Genomic DNA, 15,533 nt, shown 5'->3' with positions numbered 1-15,533 from the left:
CTCCACAAACACACACCTTATAAGAGGAGACTTAGCTAGAAAGAAAAGTCAACCAATACAGAAGAAAACTGAAAGGTCTCAGGTCATAGGTAAAACTGAAATCTCAACATGCTTTTTAATTCATGGCAATAAAAATAGAGTGTATAAAATATGGTAATTTCATGCAAAAACACATAATGTGAGATACCCTTGATACACATTCCAGTATTTCTTCCTTTACACTAGAGTTCTAGGTCAGCGTTCCTCAACTTTATTTTGCCTACTGTATTGTTAATAAAACCTCATTTTTTATTTTGACATCTAATTTATTCCTTTTTTCTATTCATTTCTCCTCATTTCCTCTTTTCTAATTTTTCCATGACATTGACTCAAAAATCATGGATATCAGAACAGAAATATTTAAAAGGTATACACATGTAGATATATATGAAAAAAAAATAGATCCTTCCACTCTATTAGTTGGTCATGTGGCTTGGGGGATGGGTAGCTCGTTCTGGAAACTGCATGGCTTCCTATTATTCCTTTTCAGCTTCCTCTAACCCTCATGGTGCCCCTGGCTTCACAGAACCCCATTCTTTCAACATATGAGCTAGGCCCTTCAGATAAAAACCCTGCAAACAAGTTGTGGCTAACAGATCACAAGAAACATTCAAACAAATACAACTATGGTATTAATCAGAGATCTTCTAAAAACACGAAATGCCCAGAACCACCTCCGCAAACTAACTCAATCAGAATGACAGGGTTGAGGAATGGTGTATATATGCATAGACCATTCATATGTAGAAGAGCTGTCACATACAGACATATATGGCATTTAGCTGTCATATATAGATGGCTCCTCTAGCCACTGGCTGATTTATACATGTATATTCAACAAACAATTCTAACACTTGACTAGGGTTGAGAACTACCCGCATACATCATCACTATTGAGTATATAATTGTACTTTAGTGAAAAGGAATCCCAGGGTGTTAATGCTTTCGAGCTGTGTTACAGTTGAGGAAATGTGTGAGTTCAGTCTTACCCAACTTAGTCTGATGGGCTGTATAGCATGACAGGAGTTATCTTCAGGCATTCGGGGACATCACTCCTCGTCTGGGACAGACAGCTGCTCTAGCCACTGGCTGGTTTATCTCACTCCCATCTAAGACTTCAATCGATATCTCTTTTTCAGCCACCTAACATTTGCCCTGGTGTGAATATCCATTTTCTTATTCATTTCCCCTTAACCAAACTGTCATTCTCATTGTCATGTCTTTGGTTCCACAACATAAATTATGTCTGTCCCTATTTTCCTTACCTCCTCTCTTAACTCTTCTAGAAAAGCAGTCCTGCTTTTTCTCTTCAGTCCAAACTCTTATTTAAAGCTTTTGTCCCTTGCACTTCCTAGGCCTGCTGTCCTGGTGTGGGCTATCTCCCATCAATGTCCATAATACATGTTGACCTACTAAAGAAAAAGTCAATTGGACAGAGTATTTCTAACAGCAACCTTTCCTATATATGTGTGTGTTTCAAAATTTTTATAAACATTTTTGCAATTAAATGATTTTCAAAATTCCCTTGAATATTTTCTGAATTACACACACAAAACACAAAGAAAGTAGTTGCATTTGTTTTAATGGTAAAACTGTGAACCCAAACATACACAAAAGAACATCATTTTAGCTGTTACATCCGTATTTAAAACAGATGCTCTCTTGCACACATAGTCAAGCTGTTTTGGCGGTACTAAAGTTGCTTATAGACTGTCTTATGAAAATGCCATTGTGGTAACTTTGCTTAGGGAATAAATTTCGGGACATTTAGCCATACAGTAAGGTTCACTGACAAGACTTGTACAGAAGTTTAGACAACTATTAACTATTGGTACTTAACTCTCAAAGAATGCACTGAAAACTCCAAAATTCTCTTTTAGAACCTTTGGATAAAAAGCCAAAATTTGAATTTTAAAAATAGTAAGAACAATAGTTTCTGCCCAAATCTGGTGAATAAAATGATTCACAGGTACTTCAAGGCTATCCATCTCATAATTTTTCCCTCAATGATAAAGAGAATAAATAGAAACATGAATTTAATAGTTAGAAATTTGTGTATAAACAGAAAAAAATTCCTTAAATTAAAAAATACACCCAAAGAAAATGTTTCCAAATATTTATGAAAAAATTACAGGGATTTGGCAAATTCTGAAATGTCAAAACAGGTTCTCTCTTCACTGCAGAAGACATCAGAGGTGCTGCCTCTAGGCAGCAGAACGGGTCCTAAAAAGATGGTAACAATGCCACACCACACGTCTTCTTGACCCAGAAGTAGGTATTGTGCACTGGTTTTGAGCTTGACGCTGAGCCAGACTAGCTGCAATAAAAACTGAGCACAATTGTTTCCTAGCTGTGTAACCTTCAGCAAGTTAACCAACCTCTCTGTGTCTTGGTTTCAATACAGCAAAAGAAGGGTAGCAGAATAACAACAGTTCCTACCTCAGAGGACTCTTCAGAGGAGTTAAATTAATATTTAGAATAGGGCCTGGCTTCTAGTAAGTACTTAATAATTATTGGCTGAAAAAAATAGTTTCAGAAAATATTCATGCCAGGGGAGAACTACTGAGAATGTAAATTCATCCAGCTGAGAAATGAGAGATTTAGAAACACTGCTTCAAACCAACGTATGTATCTCTCACACATATCTCCCACAGAAAGATTTTAAAGAATTATTTAGAAACAGAATATGTGAGATACTAGAACACATACTATGCTGAGTAATAAATGCATGCAGGATGTCAAGGCAAGCTAGGCTTTTGAATAAAATTGTCACACAAAAGAATTTAAGATTGTATTAACATTCTACATGTTAATCACCGATTGAAAAAGGGAGAAGAAAAAATGATGACCCAAGGTCTACAGAAAGAAATCAGAATTAAAAGTACCTGTCTACACATGTGAAGGTCTTTAAAGTCACGAATTTTTTAATTCTAGTCATTATTAAATTAGAGAGTGGTTAGAAAAAAATGGTAGCTTATAAGAACGCTCTAGCGTTTTGGAGAAGGTGTTCTGTTCTTAAATGTGTGTGTACATGAAAAATGCATCAAGCACACACAGCGCTTTAAGACTATATTATTATAATATAACATAACAAGAATTTTTGTCTGTACCTCCCAGTGGGCCTTAACCATAGATGCATGTTGCCTCAAGATGCACACTTTTATTTGTTTTCCTTCTATTCTGTTCCCAGTTAAGGTGGCTCAATGAGCCCTGTGATTCCGTGATTCAAACAGCTGGTGAATAGTTTCTTCTTTGCTTCCTCAAATTTTCAGGGCTTTTCTCCAGCGCCCCATTCCTTGTCTATTCCTTTCCCCTCAGGAAAATCCCTAGCCCCAGCTCTCTATAGTCACGCGACCACTGTGACACTTTTGACTGTGGCCACCAGATGTCGCCCTTCTCCCAACTACTATGCTTCATAGGTGGTTTGGCCAGAGGGGAAGTAAAATACAGAATTTAAAATGTAGGTCTTTGATTTTTCAAATGTAGTTGACCTTAAGAATTGATAAACAAAGCCAGAAAAAAAATAAGCTAAGGAACACTGAAAGAAAATAGAAATTTATAACTTCGCTTATAAAAAAAAATTAACAGGACACAGTTTTTGATGGTTAGTAAATATGTAACTGTGAACACTAGATAGGGTCTTTCTGGAAATCTCAGCTTGTTGAAATGAAAGCGATATAAAACAAACCGTTGCCTAATTAATTGTAACATATCCTTACGGAGGTAGAAGAGAAAGAGAAGCTTTTGGCAGATCTGCTTTGAGTATAGGATGGTAACTAAAGAGAAAGAATTTATCAGCGTGCTTCTAGCATGGTTTGAAGGTAAAATGACAACTCTGTTAAAACTTAGATAATAATGTCCCTAGAATGAAGAAAAACAATTAATTCAGCTACCATTGTTTAATGAAAATATTCCATAAAATAAAACATAAAAAAATTAGAAGCAAAATGACATAATGATTAAGTCGATTAAGTATATACATAAGATGGACAAGTACCTCAGAAAAATCATGCAGTACACAACACAATTGTCCATTTATTAAAATACATGTATTTGTTAATTTTCTATATTTTAATAAAGAAATAATACTAAGAGGAAATACACAAATTGTTAATAGAGTCTATCACTGGTTAATGGAATAAGTTTCAATTGAATTCATTTTCAACTCTTCTGCGGTAAGCACAAATTATAGGTATTTTCATCCACTTAACTTTTGTAACCAGAAAAAAAGAAAAGTTTACAAACATAGTTGAGATCACTTTGCCCAAATTCAAGACCTACTAGACAAACTTTTGTGCAGTATTTGGTTTCTTGAGGTGTCTGCCCTCTGAGACAGCATGTCTAGTACCACAGTTATGCAACCAAATGTATGGAGCAGCATAAAGCCGGCACATGCCCTGCAAGTGCGTAAGTTAGTTTTCTTTTGAACATGATCAGATGAATTACTTTCCAAGGATCTATTAATTCCTGAGTGACCTGGTTAGATTAATTTTTTTTTAATGTGCACAGTTGGGGATGAGAGCCAGACTCCCAGGGAACCCAGGAACATGCCTGGGGTACCCTCCAGGCCACTTGATGGCTTCCGTTTTTCCACCTTTAATATGGGAAAGGTTGCTCCAGTTCATGGAGGGAAATGCCACCAGAGGCCCTGGTGGAGGGAGAACACTGTCAGGTCCAACACAGCCACTAACTGACACCAACAATCACAGTCCTGGCCTGGGGCCTAAGAGAGGTGCCAGGGAGAGCAGGCTGGCGGTGGCAACAGAGGACAAGAGGAGTCACATTCTGGGCTGCTTCCCACAGGGACTTTGAAAGGAAACATGGTTGAGATTGTTTTCTGCTGTTTTCCCTTCATTTGGGTCAAACCCACTGAGAATAAAAACAAGGATCCAGGAGAAGAGCTCTCTCTCTGGCCATCTCCTCCCTCCTGCCTTACTCCAGGCATCTAAGCCTGCTGAACATGGCGGCGTGCAAGGTGGATCAGAGTCAGACTGACCGAGTTCGAAACCTATCTCTATCCCCAGCAAACTGTCACTTTCTTCATCTAAAAAAGCAGTGAGGAGAATAGTACAGAAAGTCCTTGACTTATGATGCTTCAAATTATGATTTTTTGATTTTACAATGGTGCAAAAGCAATACACATTCAGTAGAAACCATACTTCATCTTTTCGTGGGCTAGCGCCATGTGGTACGGTCCTCTCTCGGGATGCTGGGCAGTGGCACCTGAGCTGCAGCTCCCAGTCAGCCACGCCAGCATGATGGTGAACGACCGATACACTCACAACCATTCTGTGCCCAGACAACCATTCTGTTTGTCACTTTCATTACACTATTCAATAAATTACACGAGATATTCAGCACTATATTATAAAATAGGCTTTGTGTTAGATGAGTTTGCCCAACTGTAAGCTAACGTAAGTGTTCTGAGCACATTTACCGTAGGCTAGGCTAAGCTCTGATGTTCAATACATTGGTATATTAAATGCGTTTTTGGCTGACTATATTTTCAGTGGAATGATGGCTTTACTGGGATGCAACCTCATTGTAAGTCGAAGAAGATCTGTACTTATATCAAAGAATTATTATCAGAACTGCATGAGATGATGCATGTAAGTAGGTGCTCAGAACTAAGTCTGGCACCAAGTAAGTCCTTTTTTTTTTTAATAAGTGTCAGCCACCTTATCATTATCATCATCATCCTTATTATCATTTTAATTATCAGAACAAGGAGACAGGGTCAGCAGAGACCAAGTAGAAAATTACTGTGCTACTTCCAGTCTGGCATACCAGACAGATATTATAAATGCAAGCATAATCTAAAGAAACTTATCTGACACCTTTGTGCAAATTAGAAAAAGACACCTCTCCTTAAGACACTTCCCACTCACTTTCTGGAAAACTATCATAATACACACAAACGTCCTTGATGCCTCTTCTGGGAAATGTGCCTCCTCGGGTTGTGCAGTGCACAGCCTTCACAGTTGTACAATGCCCAGATCACCCTCTGATGGAAGAGACCACACGGTTTGGTGACAGATGAGTTACTGGATAACAGAGGGAGCGAGGATTAAAAGGAAACTTGAGTGGGTCTAGGAAATGCCTGGATGGGTGTGCAAACTTCAGGTCAGGGTGTGAGAGTGTATGTACCAAGGAGAAGGTCCATAGCTTTTCTCAGATGTTAAAAGTCCCCTAAATTTAAGGAGCCCTATTCCAGAGGTAGGAGAGGAGCTGATGTAGCTGTATGGAGTCTGAGATGATGCAGGAAATGAAGGCAGGCTCTAGATGCAGCTCGAGATCCATGAGAGCCAGTTCTTGGGGGAAGGTCACAGCTGGGGCTCCTTAGCATGCAGGAACTCAAAAACTTAAATGGGGGAAACTTTTTGAGAATGAATAGGGAAAGCAAAGAGCAGCAAGTTCCTGGGACACTTCCCAATTGTTAGGTCCAACTCTGTCCTGAAACATGAAGAACACCACAAGCGCACCCTCTCTGAGTCTCGAATTATGTGTCCTCCCCACGAGCGGTCTGCTGGCTGCACTTCACTCACATTCAGCTAAGACGTAGTCCCCCGTGGCTCCTCCTGCAAAGAAAAGAGGTCTAGGCAAAAGGCATCACAGGCAGAGTCATCATCTTGACTCTTCCCTGTCCCTCCCCTCCCTCATCCACTCACCTCAATTCTGATCACTCCCTTCCCAAGGAACTACTAGATTTCAGGCAGCATTATCTCTCACCTGAAATTCCTTAAGCACTTTCTAACTGATCTCCTTGCCTTCACTCTCACCTCCTAACAACTCATTCTTCATACCACGGAGGTCGTGTCCCTCCTTGCTTATTTAAGTCCCTGCATGACTCTCCAAAGCACATATCATAACATCCCAAAGGCTTCCAGAGCTCTGCTTGAGCTACCTTCTTTCTGCCCCTCTTTCCCCCACACCATAGATGTTCAGCGGATAGAAATGCAGAATTGGTGACTGTCAAGTATACAAAGTAAAGGACAAGGCACAATAATAATTTATCATCTCCTAGCATGCCTCACACTCTCTACTTGCATGCTTGCTCCATCTGTACAGACCTCCTCTGACCCTCAACCCCACCTAAAGAAATCGTACTTCTTCAAGATCCAGAAGCTTTTCTTGATCCTCAGCTGAATGTGGTCATTCCTTCCTTTGACACTCCAAAGAATTTGCTTTGTATCTGCTTAGGACCTTAGGGGGTCTTCTTTAACTGTATTTACTTGTGTTATGGGTTTCATTCCTTACTAGATTTGGGTTCTGAGAACAGCAACAGTGATTAAGTCAACCTCAAAGCCCCTGCACTACCTTAAATAGCATCCTACAAAGTAACAGGTGCTCTACAAATAATAAGTGCTCAAAGGACATTTGTTGCATTAGAAGCTTTCATTCTGAGGAGAGTCATTAATTCTTGTTCTCAGGGAGGTGCTAGTGTTCCCAAAGAAAAAGAGAGAGGAAAAGCCTTCTCATGGATGCCAAATCCCCTATTCCCTCCTTCTCCCTCACTTCCTGCAGGAGAATTAGCATGTCCTGGGGCGGAGGAATGAAGAGACTTCTTCTTCCCACTTACTTGAAGCTTGCCTTCTCCTTAAGATTCTGAACAAAATTCCAGTAAAGAAGATGATGACACAAACAGCAATCACACTGATGACTCCAATGGCCAGTGTGTTAGACAGTGAGGGCTCTAAAAAACAAAAGCAAATTAAGGCCCGTGACCACCACCCCAGCCCAGAGCAGACCCTCCCCTCACTGCCATGTTGAACCACTCCTGTTCCACCCACAACAGATTTTCTCAGCACTGGCTCTCATCCATACCCCAGGTTGCAGTGAGGGGCTGATCCAGGCCTGGGTGCTCCACCTGGCAGGTGTATCTCTGTTCTTCCCCAGGGGTCACAGCCAAAGCCACCCAGGTCTGGTAGGTCCCGTCCCCATTGGGCAGCACGTCCTCAGACTCGGCATCCTTGGCATCCACTGGCTGCCTGTCCTTCAACCACCTCACGGTGATGTTCTGGGGGTAGAAGTTCAGAGCCTGACACCGTAGAAAGGTCACTGCAGAGGCCACATGATGAGTCACCTTCACCAAAGGAGGCACTGGACAGGAAGGAGGAAGGATCTGGAGAGAGGATCTTTCTACCCTTGCCAGCAAGACCAGAACTTTCACTTCCCTTCCTCTATGGGTTGGAGGAAGAAGACACCCTGTTCAGACAAAGCAAGCTGCAGGAAAGACACCATTTTGTGTCCTAAAATAAGTTTCAAGATGCTCTAATGAGCTGTCACATGGAGAACAGTCAGTCATATCAGCCTGTTCTCTTGTCTCATATGTAAATATGCATACCTGTTGCCCATGTCTTCTGTTCTTTGTTAATATATTAAATTCAGTCAGATGAAATTGCCCTTTACATAGATCAAAAATGGTTGAATAGGTACTATCAGCAATTTTACCTGGTTCAACCCAATAAGTATTCTGGTAAGATAGCCAGGCTTCAGTTACTATTGCTATGCTCTGTGAAAGTAACCTTTAACTGCCAAAGGATTCTGCTACTCTGATCAGTTGCCTTCATTGGTAATTTCTTGCCTTGGTATTCATGTGATAATTGACCTCTCTGAATTCCTAAAATGTATAAGTATCACATGTTCTCAGTTAAGCCAAGAGAAGAGCACAGACACTTCTTCTTTGGCTACATACATGGAAAAATAAATTAAAACCATGACTCCTGGCTGTGTCGTACATCTCAATGACACAGTGAAGACCTCATAGCTGGAGACCTCAGGGTGGAAACTTCAGACCTCACTTCCTTCCCAGAGAGTCACACAACTTTGGCTACTTCTGAAATCCCAGCCAGGGATCCCATGCCCCTCATTCCCCTCCACTCCATCACTAGAGGATAAGGGCAGAAGGGTGCTCCCACCGTACCTTGCCGGTCCAGCACCCCTCTCCCCAGCTCCAGCAACCACTGCAGCTGCTCAGGGCAGTCCCTCTCGAGATAAGCTTTGTTCTTCTTGGCCCGAATTTTATTCACTTCCCACTCCAGTTTGGTAGTCACGGCCTTGGACTCTGCTGCTCTCCAATCCAGTGTCTCAAGGCAGAATTCAAGATGGTCCTGCCCATCATATCCATACTTCCAGAACCCCCTGGTGCTGTTGTCCTCTTGCACCTCACAGCCCAGGATCACCTGCAGGGTGTGGGACTCTGGCAACATCCCCAGCTTCATTACTGAAACCAAAGGAGTAGGTCCCTGTCTCCATCATCCCAGGGAGTGAAGGACCTCAGACTCCTTCCCTCCTCTCTGCCCCCCAGGATCTCCAACTCCCAGCTCTCTCCCTCAAGATGCATCCTTGAGGTAGGGAAATGCTCCGCCCACCTCGGGAAGGGGAGGGCCCCTCTCCACGTACCCTTGCTGTGGTTGTGGTTGTCCATGATGGTCCAGAAGTCAACGATGAACATGTGATCCCACCCTTTCAGGCTCTGACTCAGCTGCAGCCACAGCTGGCTGGTTGCCCCACCCAAAACCCACTGGGCGCGGGACTCTGCACGGCGACTCTCGTGATTGTAGGCCACAAACAGCTGGTCGTCCACGTAGCCCAAGGCCTCAAACAGGGGGAGCCCAAGGTCCGGCTCTGAGGCACCCATGAAGAGGTAGCGCAGAGAGTGTGACCCTGGGGAGAGGGCAACAGTCCTTCTCAGTGGGCCACAGTGGGGGAGGACAAGGTGCCACACACCTTTGAATCAACTCAGACCACCAGCTGCGTCTGGGCCCACCGTGTGAAGAGTGGGACGCAGTGCCTGCCTTCCTTCCCTATGACCATCCTGTCGGCTCTCTCCTTGTGCCCCTCCCTTTGCCATGTGTGGCTGACACCCCTTCACTCCTCCCAGCCTCATGATTAGGGCAGTCTCCCAGTCTCCCCTGGAGCCAACAGACTTGAGAAAACCCCAAGTTGTCTTTAGCTATGGCCCTTGGGCTCAGGAGTTGGTGCTCAGAACTAATTCGATCCAAGTCCAGAGGAATTTGCTGTTGGGTTTTTTCACTACTGCCATCTGTAAACCCTTTCCTGGGTAAATGTTTGCTGTTAAATGGTGGAAGATCTGCTGATAAATAGCTCAGGACAGCTATTAAAAGCGTCAAACAGTTTCAAAGCAAATACAGAAGGAGCCCAAGTAAGCCAAAAAGGACATGACTTCTAGGCAAGTGAGAGTTTCCCTACCCCTTCCCTCAATTACAGAAGAAGGGAGTTCAGTCATGTATCCCCAGCGCCTAGAACAGGGTCTGGCATAGCAAGTGCCTAATACATCCTTGCTGGATGAATAAATGATGACAACCCCTAGGTTTTTATCCCTGGCCCTGAACTCTAGACTGTTACACCCAACTGCCTACGTGACACTACCAGTTGATGACTGATTGGAATCTCAGACTTAGCAAGGCCAGAACTAGGCTCTTCATTTCTCCTTCTGCCTTCACCATCTCAGAAATGGCATCACCTATCCCTGCGTTGCTCAGCTCAATAAAATAAAACCAAAATAAAGTAATTAAATAGGGGAGTCACTTTTGACTCTTCCCTTCTTCTCACACAACACATAGATCCTTCAGCCACTTCCTTCCAAATATATCCAGAATACAACCATTTCTCACCACCACCTCTGCTCCCATCAGGCCAAATCCAGCATCTCTTGCCTGGGTTAGTGCAACATCTTCCCGGTTCCTCTCCCTGCTTTAATTGTTGCTCCTGTCATTCTGATTTCCACAGAGGAGCCAGAGCAATCTTTAAAAGCTATGACAGATCATGTCACTTGGCTAAAATCCACATTGCAGCTTGGAGGCCCTAGGAGATCTTGCCTGTCGCTCCTTTAACTGAGCCCATCGCCTATTCTTGAGCTCTGGTCCCTGCATTCATGCTGCACCGCATCCTTGCTCTTCCTCCAACCCAGTGGTTGAAGGGAAATTTCATCTCTCAGGGGACATTTGGCAATACCTGGAGACATTTTTGGTTGTCATATCGGGGGAGTGTTACTAGCACCCAGAAAGTAAAAGACAAAGATGCTGCTAAACATGTTGCAACGCACATGATAGTCCCCACAAGCATAAAAAACGTCATTAGTGGTGAGGCTGCAAACCCTGCTTCAACCCAACTTGCCAGCCACACCTAGTTTGCCAGAAAGTGCTGCTGCCAGACAGCATTACTCTTACTTCCTTCTCCATTCCACCACCAGCCTGAGAGAGGGGCTGCCCTGACTTCCTGCTCCACGTGTCTTCACAGCACTCATTGTTCCCTGATGTCCTACATCCTTTTGTTCCTTTGTTTACTGTCATCCCTTCACTTGAATGCAAAATATCAGAGGGCAAGGACTTGGCTCCCCACTGTCTCCTCTGGGAGAGAACGTGAGACACATGGCTGGTACACCTTGTACACTTGTGAACAATGAATATTTCTGTTCAACATCAAATTTTATGATTCAACCTCTGATGCACTGTGATGTTTAAGAATTGCACCTGTGAAGTGGAGTCATGGGGTTTGCCTCAAAAGCCCAGGTTAATATTGAATAAGGTTACCGGTGAGCAGGTCACGCCTCATTCTTGTCATCTATGAGATGTGGACACACACACTAGCTACCCTCAAAGTGTTGTCCTGAGGCTATGTGATCACGTACAGAGTGCTGAGCCAGACAACAGTGAGGGCAAACTCAGCTAAGATTAGAAACAGCGGGAGTACCTCATTTAACTTCAGAAAACCAGACTGCCTGAATTCTTTGTAACCTGGGGAAAGTTAACTAACCAGCGAGCCAGTTAACCACCCGTAAAATCAACATATTAATAGCTCCTACCTCTCAAATGCGTAGTAGAGTCAACAAGATCACAGACATGAAGGTGATTTAAAACTGAGGTCATTACTTCACTGTGAAGTATCATCACTTTGGCATCCTCTAGTAAAGGCCCGTCCACTAGTTATACAGGACTATTAACATTGCCAATCAACAACCCCTGGCTGAAAACGGGAACTCTTACATTCAGTTCAAAAGATCAAAAATAACAGCCATGTTGTTTTTCCAGGTAAAAGAACCATCGCCAAGAGTCCGTAAGGCCCGGGGCAGAGACCTCTCAGAACCCTCCCACCCCCAGAGGTCTCTACCCCAGGCCTCACCCAAAGAGGTGGGGGTGGGCTAGAATTCAGATCCCCCACCCAACTCCTACACACCCCGAATCCGCAGCGCGAGGAGTTCTGGGGTGGAAACCCGGCTCGCTCCTGCCGCGGGTTCACTCAGCCAAACGCCTCCCACCCCTTCGGGGCGCCCTGGTGTGGAAGCACCAAGGGGGCGCTCCGGCCAAGGTCGCCCTTGGTGAGAAGAACTTCCTGTTTGCGGATGACCAGGGGTAAAACGACACAACGACAGTAGAAACCAGAAAACCAAGATCCGAGTCCAAGGTCCCCAAGCCTAGCTCGGCCTCAGTGAGAAACTGAAAGATTTACGTTTAAAAGCGTCACGATCAGGAGAAGGGAAATAGGTGGTTCCGAGTGCCCCTCCGAAGAGCAGGGACACGGGGGGGTGGGCGCGAGAGGGAGCTGAGTCCTGGGGGGAGAGGCCTCCTAACCCCTGTGCACCCAGTGCCCGGCGATAGCCCCCAATCCCAGACCCGGGAAAGTTGGGGGAGGGGACTGTGCACCGGGCTGAGAACTTCCTCCCAACTTAGCGAGCTCTCAAGTGCTAAGAAAAGCTGGTTTCGATTTTCCCTCCCCCCTCCCCGCGCCCCTGGCTCGCCCGCAGCCCCCGGACTCACGCGGCGGTCGCCCCTGCGTGGCCACGGTCCGCAAGAGGATCAGGAAGAGGAGCGCGGGCCGGGCTCGCGGGCCCATTTCCCCGGCTCGGACCGCGCGCCCCGGCGCGTGTCAGCTGTTTCGGGAGAGCGGGGAACCTGGAGTGACCCAAGAAGTCACCCTGGAGTCATTGCCAAGGCTCGGGGAAACCTCAGAAAAAAACTTCCTGGCCAGTGGGATCCTTTTCCGGGCCATTGGTGAAAAGAAACGGGTCTCCTGAACTTGAACTCTCTCCCCTGCAGCCCAGAGTACCTGCTTGTGAAACACTCAGCGGCGCAGCAGTCCCTCAGAGATTTAAATCCATCGAGGATGTTGCTGATGAGGGAAAGCATATGTAACGATTTTCCGATCTAAATATTCAATACCTAAATATTGAATAATCTAAAAATTCAATTACACATTTTCAAAACTTTTAAGTTCAACCTGCCAATCTTGTTATTCGACTTAGACATGTAATGATTTTTGCGTAAAAATTTCAATTTAGTTTTTGATTACAATTAGTTAAATCATGAGATTAACTAAGTCGATCCTACTGAAATATCTTTCTCAATTTACATCATTAAATTAAATTTCACAAACTTCATAGCACCTTGGAATCAATAATAATGGAGAACTATTAAAGCCATTGATGTCCTGCTCTTGTCCTCAGATACTCTGATTAATTGGTGTAGGGTGCTAACTGGGCATCGGGATTTTAAAAGCCATCCTCCAGCCTCTCCCCCTCACCCCCAACACACATATAACAAAGTTTGGGAGTTACTGACTCAGACATTTCGAACAATATTAACAAATTTAATACATCTGATTTTCCTAAAACCTTTAGCGACCTAGCCTTTTTAAGCACATAGGCAAATTTTGACCGTCTAAGAAAAGAAATCAAACTTGGAAATCAGGGCCTCTTAACTGGAGGGGGATATGAAACAAGATTAGGAAAATGTTGAATATTGGTGATGAGTACATGGGGATTGATTGTATTATTTCTTTCTTTCTTTGTAACAGCTTTATTATTAAGATATAATACGCATACCACACATTTCATCCATTTAAAGTGTAAAAGTCAGTGAGTTTTAGTATATTCACAAAGGTGTGCAACCATTCCCATAATCAATTTTAGAACATTTTTCATCCTCTCCACAAAGAAACCTTGTACCTTTTAGTCATCATTTCTAAATCTCTCCATCCTCCTTACCTCCAGCCCTAGCCAATCTTCCTATCGCCTCCTATCTCCATAGGTGTGCGTATTCTGAACATTTCATATACATGGCATCATGTAATATGTGGTCTTTTGTGACTGGCTTCTTTCATTTAGCATAATGTTTTTGCATATCTTTTCCATGAACATATAACATTCCATCATAAGGATATACCACATTTTATTTATCCATTCATCAATTGATGGACATTTGGATTGTTTTTATTTTTTGGTTATTAGAAATAATGCTGCTACTAACATTTGTGTACGAGTTTTTGTGGAGACGTATGTTTCCATTTCTCTTGGGTTTATACCTAGGACTGGAACTACTGGGTCACATGGTAACCACATTTAACCATTTGAGGAATTGTCATACTGTTTTTCCAAACTGGTTGCACCATTTTACCCTCCCATCAGCAGTGTATGAGAATTCCAATTTCTCTTCATTTTTGCCAACGCTTTTGTCCATCTTTATAATTCTGGCCATTCTAGTGAGTGAGAAGTGGTATCTCATTGTGGTTTGGATTTGCATTTCCCTGATGACTAAGGATGCTGAACATCTTTTTACATGCCTATTGGTCATCTGTAATTCTTCTTTGTAGAAATGCCCATTCAGATCTTTTGCCCATTTTAAAGTTTGGGTTATTTGCTTTGTATTATGGAGTTGTAAGTGTCCTTAATATATCCTAGATATAAGTACCATACCAGATATGTGATTTAGAGACATTCTCTCCACTTCATTGTGCTATCTCTTTACTTTCTAGATGGTGTGCTTTGAAGCACAGACATTACCAATTTTGATGAAGTCCAATTTATCTATTTTTTCTTTAGTTGCTTGTGCTTTTGACGTCATATCTAAGGGACTGTTGCCAAATCCAAGGTCACAAAGATTTATACCTATGTTTTCTTCCATGAGAAATGTTTTCTTTATAATTCTACTTCTTACATTTATGTCTTTGATCCATTTTGAATTAATTTTTGGATATGGTATGAGGTATAGGTCCAATTTTCTTCTTTTTCATGTGTATAAAGTTAATAACTCAGTTTTTCCTCCCTATGTATAAGAAAAACCCAGTTTTTCCCTACTTTGCTTTTTATCTTGTGAGTCTCCTTTATTACTTACACAAAACCCTTTACTTCTGACACTTTCGGTCACCAAATCTGTGGAGGTTTTCCCCCACAACAAGAAGCAAGTCTCCAACACCAGCAGAGTGTCTTACAATTTAACTCAAATTTGACACTATCTAACTGAGGATACTGTCAGATCCCACAGGTAAGTGTTCAGTTCCACAAGACTGCCCCAACAACCCCCACTTCAGCTGCCAGTCTCATGCCCAGGTTGTCACCTGTGCTTCTGATGAAACAGCTATAGATTGGAGGTTTCGTGACCCCACCTCTGGTTCAATTAATTTGCTAGAGTGGCTCATAGAACTCAGAAAACACTTACTACGTTTACCAGTTTATTAAAGGATATGATAAAGGACAC

The 15,533-nt window shown here is 43.1% G+C and overlaps 1 protein-coding gene across 7 annotated transcripts; it reads right to left on the bottom strand.

Annotated features, from left to right (window-relative positions):
* Window positions 1-3,923: 3,923 nt before the first annotated feature.
* Window positions 3,924-13,124, bottom strand: HFE (homeostatic iron regulator). Of its 7 annotated transcripts, none has more exons than XM_070584249.1 (6): window positions 12,819-13,124; window positions 9,442-9,705; window positions 8,963-9,262; window positions 7,864-8,244; window positions 7,619-7,732; window positions 3,924-6,617 (listed from the first exon to the last, which is right to left on the bottom strand). In XM_070584249.1, exons 1-6 carry the CDS (start codon window positions 12,892-12,894, stop codon window positions 6,577-6,579), a joined length of 1,176 nt encoding a protein of 391 aa, XP_070440350.1. In that variant the 5' UTR covers window positions 12,895-13,124; the 3' UTR covers window positions 3,924-6,576. The 7 variants fall into 7 exon arrangements, with proteins under 7 accessions (XP_070440350.1, XP_008539385.1, XP_008539386.1 ...); XM_008541163.2 differs by having other exon boundaries at window positions 7,864-8,139; XM_008541164.2 differs by having other exon boundaries at window positions 7,864-8,097.
* Window positions 13,125-15,533: the final 2,409 nt, after the last annotated feature.

The sequence above is a fragment of the Equus przewalskii genome, chromosome 19 (assembly GCF_037783145.1).
Source record: "Equus przewalskii isolate Varuska chromosome 19, EquPr2, whole genome shotgun sequence".
NCBI classification, from domain to species: Eukaryota; Metazoa; Chordata; class Mammalia; order Perissodactyla; family Equidae; genus Equus; species Equus przewalskii.
The sequence above is the reverse complement of the archived record's forward strand: the minus strand, read 5'-3'. Positions and strand labels throughout refer to the sequence as shown.

Coding starts and splice junctions, on each gene's coding strand:
- HFE (XM_070584248.1), bottom strand. CDS start 11,951: ATGATACTTCACAGTGAAGTAATGACCTCAGTTTTAAATCACCTTCAT. Junction 9,263..9,441: donor CAACCACAACCACAGCAAGG/GTACGTGGAGAG, acceptor CTTTGGTTTCAG/TAATGAAGCTGGGGATGTTG. Junction 6,618..7,618: donor AAGGAGAAGGCAAGCTTCAA/GTAAGTGGGAAG, acceptor TTTTCTTTGCAG/GAGGAGCCACGGGGGACTAC.